Source organism: Lactuca virosa, chromosome 1 (genome assembly GCF_052849685.1).
Source record: "Lactuca virosa cultivar CGN04683 chromosome 1, Lactuca_virosa_CGN04683_v6, whole genome shotgun sequence".
Lineage (NCBI taxonomy): Eukaryota > Viridiplantae > Streptophyta > Magnoliopsida > Asterales > Asteraceae > Lactuca > Lactuca virosa.
Window position 1 is genome coordinate 185,282,764 of NC_136426.1, and position 16,426 is coordinate 185,299,189.

General features: G+C 30.7%; 1 protein-coding gene across 1 annotated transcript; it reads left to right on the forward strand.

Moving 5' to 3' along the window:
• Positions 1–6,997: 6,997 nt before the first annotated feature.
• Positions 6,998–14,070, forward strand: LOC145162963 (putative purine permease 10). Its single transcript, XM_079081920.1, has 4 exons — positions 6,998–7,148; positions 7,264–7,385; positions 11,062–11,643; positions 13,366–14,070. Exons 2-4 carry the CDS (start codon positions 7,349–7,351, stop codon positions 13,860–13,862), a joined length of 1,116 nt encoding a protein of 371 aa, XP_078938046.1. The 5' UTR covers positions 6,998–7,148; positions 7,264–7,348; the 3' UTR covers positions 13,863–14,070.
• Positions 14,071–16,426: the final 2,356 nt, after the last annotated feature.

A 16,426-nucleotide genomic window follows, 5' to 3' on the forward strand; every position in this document is an offset into this window, starting at 1 on the left:
AGCACGAATAAAAGATATTTGAGCCCAACCATTGAATCATTTATAATTTATTGGTCTTAAGTTCGTAATGTAGCTATTTGTTGTAAGTGAAATGTTTATTCGAAGTGTAAAAATACTTTGACGTTTGATTTATAACGAAGCTTTGGTTATATATATATATATATATATATATATATATATATATATATATATATATATATATATATATATATATGTTTATTCAAACTAAATGTTTTTGGGCCAATTAGACGAATATTAAATTATTGGGTTAAAAATATTAAGTTTATAACGCATGGTTATATATATATATATATATATATATATATATATATATATATATATATATATATATATATATATATATATATATATATAACCATGCGTTATAAACTTAATATTTTTAACCCAATAATTTAATATTCGTCTAATTGGCCCAAAAACATTTAGTTTGACCATTTCAGCCCCTTTATCTATAAAAATGGCACTTTTAGTCCCTTTTTATGAAAATTGACATTTTTGATCCTTAAACCATTTTTCTTGACATTTTCGACCCAAACCTTATTTTGATAATACTTTCAGCCCAAAACTATTGTATTTGCCAATTCCAGCCCTTTTTGTAAAAAAGTTTATACTTTTGGCTCAAATTCCGTAAGTATTACAATTTTGACCCCAAAATCAAAAACTTTGCATTTTTAGTCCAATTTTTGCATCAAAATCATTTTCAGCCCTTAAAACAGTTTTATTCACTTTTTAAACTCATAGTTTGTTAACTTTTCCATTTCATCCCCTCAAATACTTCATTTTTCGCAACTTTGGGCCCAAAACTCGTGAGGCCCAAATTTAAAACTCATTAAGCTAAAATTTATGTTTTTGACCCCTAGACAAGTATTATTTTCATAAAAGTTAGATTTCTATGTAACTAATACCATTTTTTCCTTATAAAACCGAAAATATCATATTTTACCCAAACTTTTATTATTTTTGCAAAAATGACACTTATAAGGATTTTGACTTTGTTTTCACTTCTTGAACCCAAAGATTCTTAGATCTTCGAAATGTGTGGTTTATTATGTTATTATTTTATGAAATCTTCACACTTTAGCCATAGATTTAGTGATTTAGCAAATAATACCATATTTTCACAAAATAAACCAAAGAAATCACATATAACAAGCATACACACATAGATCAACACATAGTACTTGTATTCTCCCCCAAAAACAAGTAAAAACCGAAAGAAAGGGGGTATAAACTCACCTTGCTTAGTTGCTCACGGTTTTGAAGAAGAAATGGAAGAGGTGGATGTGATTTTCGGCTTTTATAAACTCTCCTTGTGTAGATATCGAGTTCTATGGAGTACTAGAGTATGGATCATGAAATGAAATGTTTAAGAAGAATGATTTAGCTTAAAATGAAGTTTATGTATCCAGAAGTCATGGTAACTTACCAAGGATTTGATGATCTAGTGAAAGATCCTCTTGAATGCACCTTAGTTCTTCGAAAATTTGGATGTAGAAGAGGATTTTCTTGAGAGTGTTTGAAGTGTAAGTTTGAAGGTGTGTGTGTGTTTGCTTCTTATTCTCGGTCGAAGGAAGAAAAGAGAGGGAAGAAGAGAGAGGTGTGAGTTGATGGGTGCATGGGGAAGTGTAAGCCTTGCATGGATGTATGGTGGAAAATAGGGAGGTGGCACCTCCTAAGTCAACCCTTATCACCATTTTCTTTTTCCTTTTTTTTTTATGTTAGGCCGAGTTGGGCTTGGTAAAAGTAACCTGGATTAATTTGGCCCACTTCTAGCCTAAGTTCGAAACTATGAGATTCATAAAGGAGGTTTTCGGCTCATTGGGTTTCTTTGGATGGTTCACGGCCCATTTAGCATAATAGAATAGGTTTGTTGCCCATCATGGCTAATTAGATTAGTCATGGCCCAATAAGGCTTATTGGAGTAGTTTATTCCATTTTAGGCCCAATATGGCCCAAAATGTTAAATATCATGAAGGTGGGTTGAATTAGAGCCCAATTAAGAGTTCTAAGCCCAAACTAGTCAAATTGGAGACTTATTGGTCCATTAGGCCCAATAAGAAAATCCTAGTCAATATAAGACTTAAACCGGGATTTTTAGGGTTTCCAATCTTTTGTTGACTATTTAAAGTGTTTGCATAGGGTGATTGATGGAACTTTGGTGTTATTAAATAAACATCATGCATACTTTCAAGTTTTAGTCACAAATGTTATCATTGCCAATGTTTACAAAGCATTAGAATTCCTAGTTGTGACATCTTCATTACAGTCCGTTGATTCGACGCTTGTGCACAACTAACAGTGAGTTTATACCCCTACGCTTTTATGATTTTTAATGTTTTCAAGGGGGGGGGGGAATACAAACCAAACATAAATGATTTTGATAATCAAACAAAATGTTTTAACAAGTTTAAAACTTATGCAATTGATACAGTCAAACGATTTCCATGTTTTATGAAATATTTAGATATTTATCCCTTTTTGTACTATGTTGAGCATAAGGGACACTTTTATCTTGGAAACACAATTGCATAGTTTTCAGAAAAATTTACAAAACAAGTACATAACATTTCAAGCAAACTATAATGGGTATAGTTTGGGGAATTCAATACATAGCTCTTACCGATTCAGATTACATACATGGGTAAATATATAAACTATGACAGATTTAGTTTATGATCTACATCACTACAAGAGTACAACATTTAATAATTATTTAAGTATTGTTATTACCTTATATAGTATACAACGGATTCAAATACAAGAGAACACTACAGAAACTAGATTATACAAAATTGTGAGACTCTATTTCAAAACTGTACCCTTAGGTGTACTGAATTAAATCCTATCATAGTATAACCAGAGTCTCCTGGAGGGAGAGTGTGAGATTTGTGAATATATATATATATATATATATATATATATATATATATATATATATATATATATATTCGGGATTGACAATCCCACACCTGAACTGCTAGCTACAGTTAGGCAGGCATGCCTGGGGTGACAAATGTCATTTAACCGACACTTGAAGAACGTCGTAAAGGTCACTAGGTCATATCAAGCATGGTTATACGACTCACAATAGCATAAACTAACAATTTGTTTAACGGATTTCATTCTTCATTAGTTTTATTTTAAGTAATGAAACTACTAAACATACTAGTGGTAGCCAAGTTTTCAAACAGAACGTACTATACATACTGGTGTTAGTCAGGGTTTTCAAACAAGAACATACTATACAAAGGTTTTTGTACCAGAATACACACATATCACGATTGGTAACAAACATGCATACAAACTAATGTTTTTCCTATACTACAACAGGACACAATAAAAAACATTCATATTTGATTCTATAATTACTTAGTTTAGGCATCAGGGCCACGAATGGAGAATATTCGATAGACTGTTGAATGTGTGGTTTCCTCCTCATTTCCTGTTCCTTGTTTGGTTGTGGGCTTAGGGCAGATCCACATAGTCAACTATCTATTCAATATTGGTCTATATATGGCCAACATGAACTAAGTAGTCATAGATAGAACTGATAACATCACACTTTTACTAAAGAAAATATTGGATTTTCTTGGAAACATGCGGACATTTTACAGAGTCATCAACCGGTGTTCCTTACAAAAACATCGCTTATGAATTCACCAGCTTTATGCTGATACTCTTTCAAATCTGCTTGTATTCTCAGGAAATCAGTAGACAGGTACCTTCTGGAGTTTTGAGAAGACGGAGCGTATAGAGTCACATCTTTTTCTTTTGATTATACTATTGATGTATAAAAACATGAACCAAATAGATGTAATACCTTTTCATATATGTATTCAATGTAATGGTTGTGTTTACTATGATTACTATGATGCAATTGTTGTGATACTACATATGACGTCATCCACCCCCGAACATTTCCGCCGTTCCGGTTTGGGGGTGTGACAAGATATCATCGAATTTGCATCCAATTGGGGTAGAAGTCCAAAGAAAAGAAAGCAGTTCATTGTTGTCTGTTATGGACTATTATGGACCCTATGTAAAATGAGGAATGATCGAATATTTCAGACGAAGTTAAATACACCATCACGGGTGGTTGAAAATGTCAAATCTCTGGTGTACTTAAGGATTAAGTGTAGGGGTAAAAACGACATTTGTAACTAGGAGGAATGGAATGCTTCCCCATATTCTTTACTGTAGATGTTTTCCTCTGTACTCTTGATTTTGACCTCGTTTAGCTACTTGCTGGTGGGGTGTTTTATAATATTTGTCGTTTCCAAAAAAAAAATCCAAGAATTAAAGCATTCTTCCATAATGAAAAATTACCTTTACATTATTTACATTCAACTTTTTTCAAAAAAAAACCATCCGATGATTTTTAATAGAATCTTTATAAATGTGATTTTTTTTCCTTTTATAATTCTCGTATAAAAAACTAAAATACCCTTGTAGCAGTTATTTTTAGAAACTGATTAATTAATTAATGTTAATATATGATGTGTTTTTAAGCACTAGTTTTAAATTTATAAATCCGATTCTATATTAACTAGATTTCACACACTAGGTTGTGTACCTAATCGTGAAATAGTATAGTCATTGCAAGAAAGTATGTTGAACTCTTAGGGAATGGTGTTGAACTAATATTAGAATTTTTTATTATAAGTTTTACTAAACAAACGAAAGCGATAAAAAGGGATTTTTATTATATAATATCAAGCAAAATAATAGTTATACTAACTAGATAAACTGACTGGAAATTGGTCAGTTCGGGTACTTTGGTTTAGATTGGATTACATCTCAAAATCATGGTTAATTACTTTAATACAATGAATATTCATTACTTATTCACCGATTCCTAATATGACTAGCATCTTGATCCGACTACTAATCGTAATGAATCTTAAGACTATTAATTCCAAATCGATATGTCATTAATTAACCCTAAATTCATTATTGAGTTCGTATTAAGCAAGATTTGATCTTTATGGATCCTAATAATCGTAGGAATTAAATCACACATAGAATGATCATCTAATAGATATATACACATTAAAGTTCATTAATTTATTAACCATACAATAGATCTTGATCCGACTCTAGCCATAATTACCAATGATCATGGACAACTATGATTCAAATTAACATCTATTAATTCAACAATAAGTGATAAAGTAACAATATTTAATACATATGGATATTCGATCAAACATGACAAAATAAATTAAATAAGAATAAATAATCATAATAGAAATTTAATCCATAATCGCAATGCATTATCTAACTTAAACATAAAGAAAACAATTTTAACGCCCTAAATCAAAAGGTAAAAACATTAGGAAAACAATTGGAATACTAATCTTGACCAGAACAACAAATCAGATGATTTCCGTTACGAATCCGCTATTGAATCCCGTCAGGTTTTCTCTCCATATCAATTTAACGGCCCTATGGCCGCCTTCTAGACTCTCAAAATCAAAACTATGAGGTTTCTTATCGCATAAGTCGAAGTGGATTATCAGATCTCTTTTTAGGGTGAATTTTCGAATCTATTTATAGATTTCAGGAACACCGCGACACGGTATTGGCATTGCCACAGTGTGAGAAGAGGGATTCCGTAAAGTACAGAAACTAGTAATCTGGAAAAATGCAATTTTTTTTTGTTTTTCTAAAGGGGAAAGACACGTTTTTTTTAAAGGGGTGTTACGTGCGTTTCAGCTGCTTCTGATATTTTGCATCTTTTTTCAGCTCTGTTTTCTTCCTTTTGCATCGTAGCTATGATTTTACCTATAATTATCCATATCAAAGCATATTAAGTATCATATATATATTTAAATATAACAATTAAGTAAAATATATTAAGATAATGACCTAAAATATATATTAAAATAAGACAATATTGATATAGGTGATGGAAATTCCAATTAAATAATCGGTCACTATTTGTGTTTCTTGAATTCCCATAGCTCCATCCTACTGCACAATTGATGTCATCCACATTATAACCTAGCTAGGGGTTCCCTATAGTACACGAACTAGTAATATGGAAAAATGCTATTTTTCTTGTTTTTCTGAAGGGGAAAGACACTTTTTTAAAGGGCTGTGACGTGCGTTTCAACCGCGTCTGATTCTTTGCCATTTTGCATCATTTTTCAGCTCCGTTGTCTTCCTTTTGCATCCTAACTATGATTTTACCTATAATTATCCATATCATAAAAAAAGTCAAACAAAAAGTTATGTGATCTCTAGATATTTTTTTTATGCATTTTTATGATTTTTAGGGTTTTTTTAGGGTTTTTTGGTTTTCCAAATAACCCTTCCATATATATATATATATATATATATATATATATATATATATATATATATATATATATATATATATATATATATATATATATATATATATATATATATATATATATATATTAAGAACAAACAAACATTGTTTTGTATCAATGGACTTTCTTGGTATGGACCATCACCCTCATGAGCACATGAAACAAACATTGTTTTGTATCAATGGACTTTCTTGGTATGGACCATCTCCCTCATGAGCACATGAGAGATGCATGGTGGGGTGGCCCTGTTTGTTCGATATTCTGTTGCATACTTGCGATCGCAAAAGCTGAAGAAGTACCACTCTCTTGAATTTAGTTTCGCCACCTCTTTATTAACAGAAAAAAAAATTAATAATAAATAAGCAATCATGTCCAGGAATCTTTAAAAGCTTGAAATTTGAAGTCAATTATTAAATGCTTTAAAATGACATGAAAGTTTACCCAAAATAAATGCATTCTTTTCCAATGGTACAGTGTTCCTTCAAGATGTTTCAAATGGGAGACTAACAAGTAAGAAACATGACGCATATTATTGGCACAACATCAATTTCAGAATATATTCTTATTAGCACTACCCATGGTGTGTATGTGACAAAGAAAATAAATGTGTTTCCATTCACCAACTTACATGTATCACATACATATAAGGAACATCTATTTAAATCGAACATTACCACACTTTGTCTTCCAATCATGATTATTTTGATTTAAAATTGTACTTACCTAGACAATATAGGCAAGAAGGGAGCAATAAGACGATTACCAAAAATGGTGGCGGCTTTTATGAAGGCAAGTGGTATTTTAATATGTTTAATTAACAAGAATAAAAGGTGTATTAATTTGTATTTAAATAAATTAAATAATACTTATAATTACTATATTCACATGGTGACGATGCTTGCAGTGGAAGTAGCAGTGTAGCAACCTTACAAACCCAAAACTCGTTCCGATTTCTCTCGCTCTGCCCTCTTCCCTATTTCTACTAATCAATGAAGGAAGTTGAAGAACATGCAACAAATACAGTTGGTAAGTACACTTTTAAGTTTGAACACTTTATAATCGAAGAAACCATTGTCTTTTTTCTCTACCAAAGTTTATGCATTAGTGACTTGTATCTTGTGTATGAAAAGCTGTATATAATATTTGACGTCCTTTGTAGGCTTTTTATTATATTTTTAGCAAGGTAATAAATAAAACATGAGATTTTATCAATGGAAAAATCGGCGACTATAAAATTCATAGTAATCATGCAATATGACTTGTACAACATGGTATGAAAGTTGTATATTTTTAGGAATTAGCCATCAAGAAACTCTAATAAGCTTTTATATTTGAGAAATTAAATACATGGGAATGGCATAGTAGTACTGATTATCAAATAATGAATTGAAAGTTGTAGTCTTGTAGATGGTAATTTAGAAAGTACGAGGCCCAAGATCCCTAAATTGTTAGATATAAAAGGTTGTACATTCAGCTGGATTTATTATTTTATACCTGAAAATCTAAAGGAATGGACACATCATATTCGGCAATTTCAAATTATTTATTATTTATTTATTTTTGAAAACTTGATTTTAACGAAATAATTTATGAGTATCGTTTTCAGAAAAAAAAATCACAAAATAAAAAAAATCATAATTTTTAGAATAAAAAATATAAAAAGTCGCTAACTTTTATCTTTTATCGATTTTGACAATGTGTTTTTTTTTCTGTTGTAATTAAGTTATTATTTTTTCAAATTGTTGCAATTTGGACCGGTTTGCTTCAGGTCATTTGGTTAACATAACTAACGTGACATGATAAGGTGTCACAAGAAAAAACATGGGGCAAAAGTCACCATGTTTTCATTTTTTTGCGATATTATATATCTTCTAAATACAAAAGTTGGTGCAAATTTCTTTTGATTTACCAACCTTACTCTTTTTTTTTTATTTTACATTTTCAGTCCTTTGTTTATAAAACAAAATTCATCATATGTTATTTGACTTTTCTATTGGACATATTACACACCTTTATTTTGAAAAAATGACATTTTCTTCCTTATACTTTTTAAAATAATGCTTTTACCCCCCTTAACTTTGGACTCTTTATTTTGCTACTTTCATCTCTTCCATTTTCCACACTCCACTTTTTAAAATGTCGCTTTAACCCTCTTAACTTTGAATTTTCTATAATATCATGTTAACCCCATCCATTTCATAAACTTTCGTGTTTATCGTGTATACAATATAGTTACCACCACTCGACTTTGTAAAATGTCATTTTGAACCCTTCGGGCTTTTAAGTTTATAAAATTCTTTAATTAAAAAAAAACAAATTTAGTATTCGTGTATTTTTATGTATGTGTCGGTATACATTCGAGCTGGTCAACGTTCCCATGTAATTTTAAAATTTCGTACATTAATTTTAAAAAAAAAAACTTGAGTAAATTACACGAATGGTCCCTATGGTTTGGGGTAATTTGCGCGATTGGTCCCTAACTTATTTTTTTTAACTCAGAAGATCCCTACTGTATGATTTTGTTACGTGCTTGGTCTCTACTGTTTGTTTTTGTTACGCATTTGGTCCCTGTCTTACCTAAAATTATTTATATATGGAAAAATGGCGGGGTAGGTAAGGTAAGGTGATGGGGTGGGGCTGGGGCTGGGGGTGTGTTTATTTAAATAAATTAAAAAATCAATGACAAAATAGTCTTTTTAGGTAAGACATTGACCAAGTGCATAACAAAAACAAACAATAGGGACCTTCCGAGTTAAACAAATAAATTAGGAACCAAACGTGAAAATTACCCCAAACCATAGGGACCATTCGTGTAATTTACTCAAAAAACTTACTTGCTTTTTTTTTATGTATATATCGGTATAAGTTTGAGTTTTTCTACGTTTCAATGTATTTTTTTTATTTTTTTATTTACGTTTTGGTGATTTGAGTTTGTGTACGTTTTGACGTAAATATTTTTTTTTACGATTTCGTGCTTATTTTTATGCATTTTGCTAGACATGGCTTTGGTCCCTGACTTTTTTGCTTTGGCAGCTTAAGTCCTCCTAAGTTCTATGTATGGCTTTGATCCCTAACTTTAATGGTTTGACAACTTAAGTCTTCCTAAGTTCCTATTTTGTTACCGAAAGAATTCATCTTCTTAAATCAATTACTGCCGTCTGCCGCCGCAACGCGCGGCGGGTAAAATCCTAGTTGAAAACTAAATATCAAGGTCACAAAAAATGAAAACATAGTCACTTTTGTGGCATGTTTTTTTTTTTTTTGCTTTGACACGTCATTATGCTTCATCAGCAATGACAACCGGATGATCTGAAAACAAACTGCAGAAATGAAACAAATTGAAAACATAGTAACTTAATTGTAACAGAAAAACGAATGTCAAAATCGAAAAAAAAAAGTAAAAATTTAATGTGTTTTGTGCCAGTTACCCTAATTTTTACTAATATATCCCTTCATCACAAACCTATTTTCCATAGACAAAAAACACAATATTAAGGAACCATTAAATTATCTCTAACTTTATTAAATAAAATGACAATCTTATCCTTTTATTGCATTTAATTCAATCTTTTTCTTTTATTTAATTATATGATAGATTAACTAATAATGATGATATTTTGATAAAAAAATATATATATTTATTTTAGAAATAAGTTTTTATTTTGAGACAAACCAAAAATAAAATATAGACTATTAATATAGAAAGTAAGAAGTAATTATTTTTCTTTCTAGGTAAACAAAGTTAAATTTAACAAATTTCGTTGTGTATTCATGAGTTTCGTTGTCTACCCTTTTACAAGACTATATTTTACCAAATTTCATGAAATACATGGAAAAAATGTCTATTAAACTTGCAGTCTAAACGTCAAAAATCAAAACACCTTATTAATTTTGTTGCAAATTATTATGTTTAAATATAAAAAATATACTTTATTACCAATTTCATGAACTATGAGCTAATGCATTTTCTTTTTTAAAATATATAATCGTTTTATTACATATAATGAAAATTAGTATTTTACGATATAATCTATTTTTTATATTTTTAGTACAACCGAATAATGATCGTAAGTGGGAATGGGTTGGTGATTCTCTAACTATATTATTTTCAATGGAAGGTGATCCATATTCATTATCTTTTCAAAAAAAAAAAAAATTTAACATTCACTAAGTTTTGAGTTTTTTTAATTTTGACTACTTAATTGGTCAATCTTGGTAATACCCATTAACATGCATTGCTACGTGTCAGTTTAATGAAAAATTATTATCAAAAAACATTTTTGATTGTTAACCTTTTTTAAACAAATGTCATATTTAAAAAAATATTACATGATAATAATATTTAATTAGATAAATATTTTAAAAAAGAACAATAAAAATGTAGGATTTTTTTAGGTATATTAAAAATTTATTAAACTATTCGGTACATAATTACAAAAAAAAAAAAAAGATTTTGAGAGAGATTATTCAAACTCTTACCAATTTAATATTTGATGTTGGATATTGAAGAAAAATATTTAACATTAAATTAATATCATCAAAATAAATTATAATAAAATATTATTAAATGAAAGAAATCAAATGATAAAAAAATCTCTAAATTCCAAAATGTTTAATAGATAATAACTTGATGAAAAATATACACAAAAACTATTCTACCACTAATCACCACTCTTTTTGCTTTATTGTTATACAAACACAGAAACCCTATTAGATGGTGGCCGAGGCTTTTCAAAGGTTATAAGGTACAAGTGGTGGATACAAATAGCAATGTTCACCATGTTTGCACTCTCCGGCCAATCAGTGGGAGCAATGTTGGGAAGACTTTACTTCACCAAAGGTGGAAACAGTAAATGGATTGCAACACTTGTTCAAACTATTGGATTTCCACTTATTTTTCCATTCATATTCCTCTTTTCGCCTTCAAAAACACCCTCGGAGCACCCCGAGCAAATCGCCGGAAAACCTTCTTGGACAACCCTTGTGATTCTATATACAACTATCGGCACATTCTTGGCTACAAACTGCATGTTGTATACTTTTGGACTCAACTTTCTGCCAGTTTCCACGTATTCATTGATCTGCACGAGTCAACTCGCATTCAATGCTTTGTTTTCATACTTCCTTAATGGTCAGAAGTTCACTCCTTTCATAGCTAATTCGCTTGTTCTTCTCAGTTTTTCGTCTACGCTACTTGTGTTCCAAGGCGATTCTGAAGAGACTAGAAAAATATCGAGAAACAAGTATATTATTGGTTTTGTATGCACAATTGCTGCTTCTGCAGGTATAGTCTTCTTTTGAGCTTTATCATAAGGTTGTTAAAATCGTAATCTTGATCGTAGAATCATACGATCTCATCTAGGTAAATTGATCCCGATCTTACTTGGATCGTTTTTCGGTAAAATTGTAGGATCGAATCGTAAGATCGTGGGATTGTTAATATTTTTTTAAAAAATAATTCAAATATTTTTCATGGACTGACTACGTAATATACCCCTTTTGAATTGTTTATCATTAAACAATCTATTATAAATGAATTTTTTATGTTTTAAAATATTTATTGTTAACTGGATGGTTAACTAGTGGATGGATATGTATTTATTATGTTTTAAAATGATTTTGGTAGGATCTTCTATAAAATCTACCTATTTTTTAAATATATTCAGTCATCACAGTGACTCTTTTTTCCGATTTAACCGGTGCTCTTAAAACTAACATTAGTTTTCATTAACTTAAAACTAACATTAGTTTCGTTAACTTACATGATACGTATGTACTTCCTAAAATAGTATCTAACTTTTAAAATAACTTCTAATTACATACATGGTATGTATATAACCTAATAAACTGACAAATAAAAAGCAATTTCATTAAGCAATATGTTATTTCATAGTGTACATGTGATGATATCTAGTTAAATGAGAATTCATTAATTAGTTTTAACACGTATGAAAACAGAATTAGCTAGTGGCAGTGAAAAACATTAAAAATTATGTGGTTTTTATTGACTGAAAAAATTAGTGTTAAACCGCAAAAAAGATATAAAAAAGAAGTATATATATATATATATATATATATATATATATATATATATATATATATATATATATATATATATATATATATATATATATATCAACTTTTAATTTAGTTCTTTTATAATTTTGTTTCTTTTGTTACATTTTATGATTTTATTTTTGTATTTTTTAGCTTTTAGTGATGGAATGACAAGTGACAAAGAGTTTTCTGAAGTTCTTATTTCTTTGAAGTTTGAACATATATGATGTGACGAAATGACAAACTTCAGAAGTTTTATTAAATACTACTAGATATTATGTTTCATTTTTTTTTCTAACATTAAAAATGAGATAAGTGATGATGTCACACTAATGCCGCTATAACCATTTGACAATGTTTCCAACATTAGATCACTACTCAAACTAGAAAACCATATATGTAGTGAAATTGTTTCCGTAAGTTTTCCATATATGGTATGTACACATTAGCAACAACCTGAGCCTTTCATCAATGTAAAAATATGCAGATCTTTATAGACATTGAACAAAAATATACACAATTTCACAAAAATGAAACAAAATTGAAAGTCGAGTAGTTAACTTTTGGTTGAAAAATTAAAGGTAATCTTTTTTTTGGACTACCGGGTCATCCCAAATTTGAAGCCTGTGGGATTGGAATATTTGGTAACTCATTTTGGAGTCCTTAAATCTCAAATGATCAACATTAGTCACTTTAACTTTTAAGGTACTTGAACCGGAAAAAGCAAAACATTGTTACTATTTAATACAAAACTCTCTTTATATATAGTCTAGTAGTGATCATTTGGAATTAAGTATTCGGAAATATAGTCTAGTAGTGATTATTTGTAATTAAGTATTCGAAAATAGAGTTTTCTCAAATTAAAATCTAACAGACTTCAACGCTTAGGTAACCTTTTGTTTGAAAATAATATAGCCATAAATATAATGTTTAAGTTATGATTGTGTAGGGTATGGATTAATGCTTTCTATAACGCAACTCGCATTTCAAAAGATTTTGAAATCTACAAGTTATAATGTGGTATTTGATATGATCGTGTACCAAAACTTGATAGCAAGTGTTGGAATTCTCATGGGACTATTTGCTAGCGGCGAATGGAAAGATATAAAGGGGGAAATGGGGAGTTTTGAATCTGGAAGGGTTTCATATATAATGAATCTTGTGGGGACAGCTGTCTCATGGCAAGTTTTCTCGGTTGGTTATATGGGTTTGATCTTTAACGTTTCATCTCTTTTCTCAAATGTTATTACCACTTTAAGTATCCCAATTGTGCCTATTTTGGCCGTAATGTTTTTTGATGAAAAAATGAATGGAGTGAAGGTGATTTCCATGTTGTTAGCGATATGGGGATTTCTCTCTTATATTTATCAACATTATCTTGATGACTTGAAGGAAAAGGAAAGTGCTAGACTTGTAAATCATGATCGTGAAGTTAATCATACATAAACAAGCCTCACTAGTCAATAAAGTTATTGTTAGAGACTTTGTATTTTACTTGAATTTCCATAGAATGACGAGCTATCTAGCAAAGTATGTATACAAAATGATGTAAATCATTTTTTGTATGTGATATCTAAGACCTTACTGTTTGTGTATAATGTGTGTACTGTATTGATAGTTTGATACTACCATTTGTTATGTCCTCATTTTTTTATGATATTATGATTTAGAGGTTACATTCTCAAAGTTGACAGTTGAGTTCTTTTGTGGGTGTTCATGCAACTTAACATAGTTATAAGATGTACCTAGCTATTACATGCAACAAAATATCTTAAGTTGGTTCTTTCTTAAGGACAAGCTTTGATTTACATCGCATGATAGATTCTATCATGTTTGGAATAATTTTGTGTCATTATATATATATATATATATATATATATATATATATATATATATATATATATATATATATATATATATATATATATACTAATTTTGAAGTGCCAGATGAACAGTTCTTGCATCTAATTGGCTGGATTTTTTTTTGTTTTTATTATTTTTCTCCAAGAATTCCCTGTTGTTTTTAATTTTTTTCTTCTTTCGCTCTCCTTTGCCCTCAATCAACCTCCGTCCCGTCCTCCTTCTATCTCCCCAAATTCCACCGTCCTCTTCCGATCTCTGTTCATGGCGGACAACCATGTGACAACCCGATATTTCGAATCAATGTAATGACCTGAAAAGTCAAGAATTGTAAACTCTTTTGATATAATGAAATTAGCATCAAAAATAAAATGTTCAAAAGTCTCTATTGGGTTGCCTAAAATGATAGTTATCATGTCAAGGTTTTCAGAAATATAAAGAACACTAGAATCCGAGTTATAACGAAGAAGTTATGACCAACCTAAGATTCACAACAAAACCGTCAACACGATTAAACGTTAAACGCGAAGTTTTAATAAAATACTTTTTAACCTTAAGTATCTAAACGAAAGTCGTAGATATCGTTAAACCGTGAACATACATAAAAAGAACGCCCAAATCTGACTTCGTATGAGGAAGTTATGATTTTTCGAAGTTTCGGATATAACAGTAGACAGCTAAAAACTCGAAATAGAGATCGAGGGATTTTTGGCTGAAACAATCTAAATGAGAATCGAAGATCTCAACAATAGTAGCGCAACGGTAAAAAGTCTGACGAAAACGGGCATCGGATGAAGGAGTTATGGATTTATGACGGAGTTTTCGTGTTCCGGCCTGTTAAAAATTAATTAATTAAAAATAAAGTCAAAATTTGCCGACGAAATCTAAACGAGAGTTGTAGAGCATGTTCTCACCTACGCGTGTATATATAGAACATTGAAAACGGAGCTCGTACGCAGAAGTGATGGATTTTACAAGTTCGAGACACAAAATCCGAGGCTGTCAGGCTGGCTACGACGTGGCACAGATGGCCACGACGTGGGGGCCCTGATTGATGGGTTTTCAGGCTTGGCAGTAGACGTCTTGTCCATGGAAGAGGATAGGATCGACGCCACGACGTGGCAACCTTATGGCCACGACGTGGGACCCAAAAATTGAGCAATAAATAGAGCTCAAAGGGTTTCGGGTTTCATTGCTCAATTCTCTTCTTTCTCGTGCCGAAGCTCTGCGTTTTAACCCCCGAAGCCATCCCAAAGCCCCGGTCTTCACATCCATGTTCCGAAGGAAGGTCTTACACTCTCGAGAATTCCCGAGAATCCCAAGAAAATCCGCTTTCTCCTGTCGAAGTTCTGCTCGGTTTTCATCTCACCATCTTCACTCTATCAAGTGAGTTCATACCCCTATAACTACGTTTTCAAATGCTTTGTAAATGCTTTTATACACTTTTAAGGGGGGGGGGGAATACAAGTAAACACACGATTATCCTCGTGTGAATAACATAAATCTTTTGTTATACTTTTTGTTATAATCAATCATATGTGATTTATAACTATCATACGAAAGCGTTCTCATACAACATATCACGAGAACACTTTGTCCTTTTTGGAATGAAACATGTTGTTAAGTAAATATGAAACACTTTATTTATATTTTTAGTATAAATGTTCAATAATGTTATTACAAATGTTATACTTTACATACAAAGTCGACACTACACTAGGGTTTACCATACAAACGAATCACATTTTTGGAAAAACTATAATAGGTATAGTTTACTAGATATTCATGAGATTTCACATACTATAAATACTATATCAAGCGAATACTTTCATATACAAGAACAAGTAGACTTTTCATACGTAAATCTATTTGATACTAAGTTTTGTGAGACATTCAACTTCACGTACTTTCAAGTATGCAGTTAAAGTCTTGTATTATATACCATAATCTCTTGTAGGGAGAGCGTGATTCTTGTGTATAGATCTATACGGGATTGACAATCCCGCACCTAAACTGTTAGCTACAGTTAGACCGGCAAGTCTGGGGTGACAATCGTCATAACATTCCAACGCCTGAAGAACGTTGTTACGGGCAGTCTGGGTCAATAGCATGGTTATAAAACTCACATGGAGTATTAAAAACACGTTGAT

Bases quoted from the DNA above. Each gene is read 5' to 3' on its own strand.
- LOC145162963 (XM_079081920.1), top strand. From the start codon at position 7,349: ATGAAGGAAGTTGAAGAACATGCAACAAATACAGTTG. The intron at 7,386-11,061 runs GTAAGTACACTT...ATACAAACACAG, and splicing joins ACATGCAACAAATACAGTTG to AAACCCTATTAGATGGTGGC. The intron at 11,644-13,365 runs GTATAGTCTTCT...ATGATTGTGTAG, and splicing joins CACAATTGCTGCTTCTGCAG to GGTATGGATTAATGCTTTCT.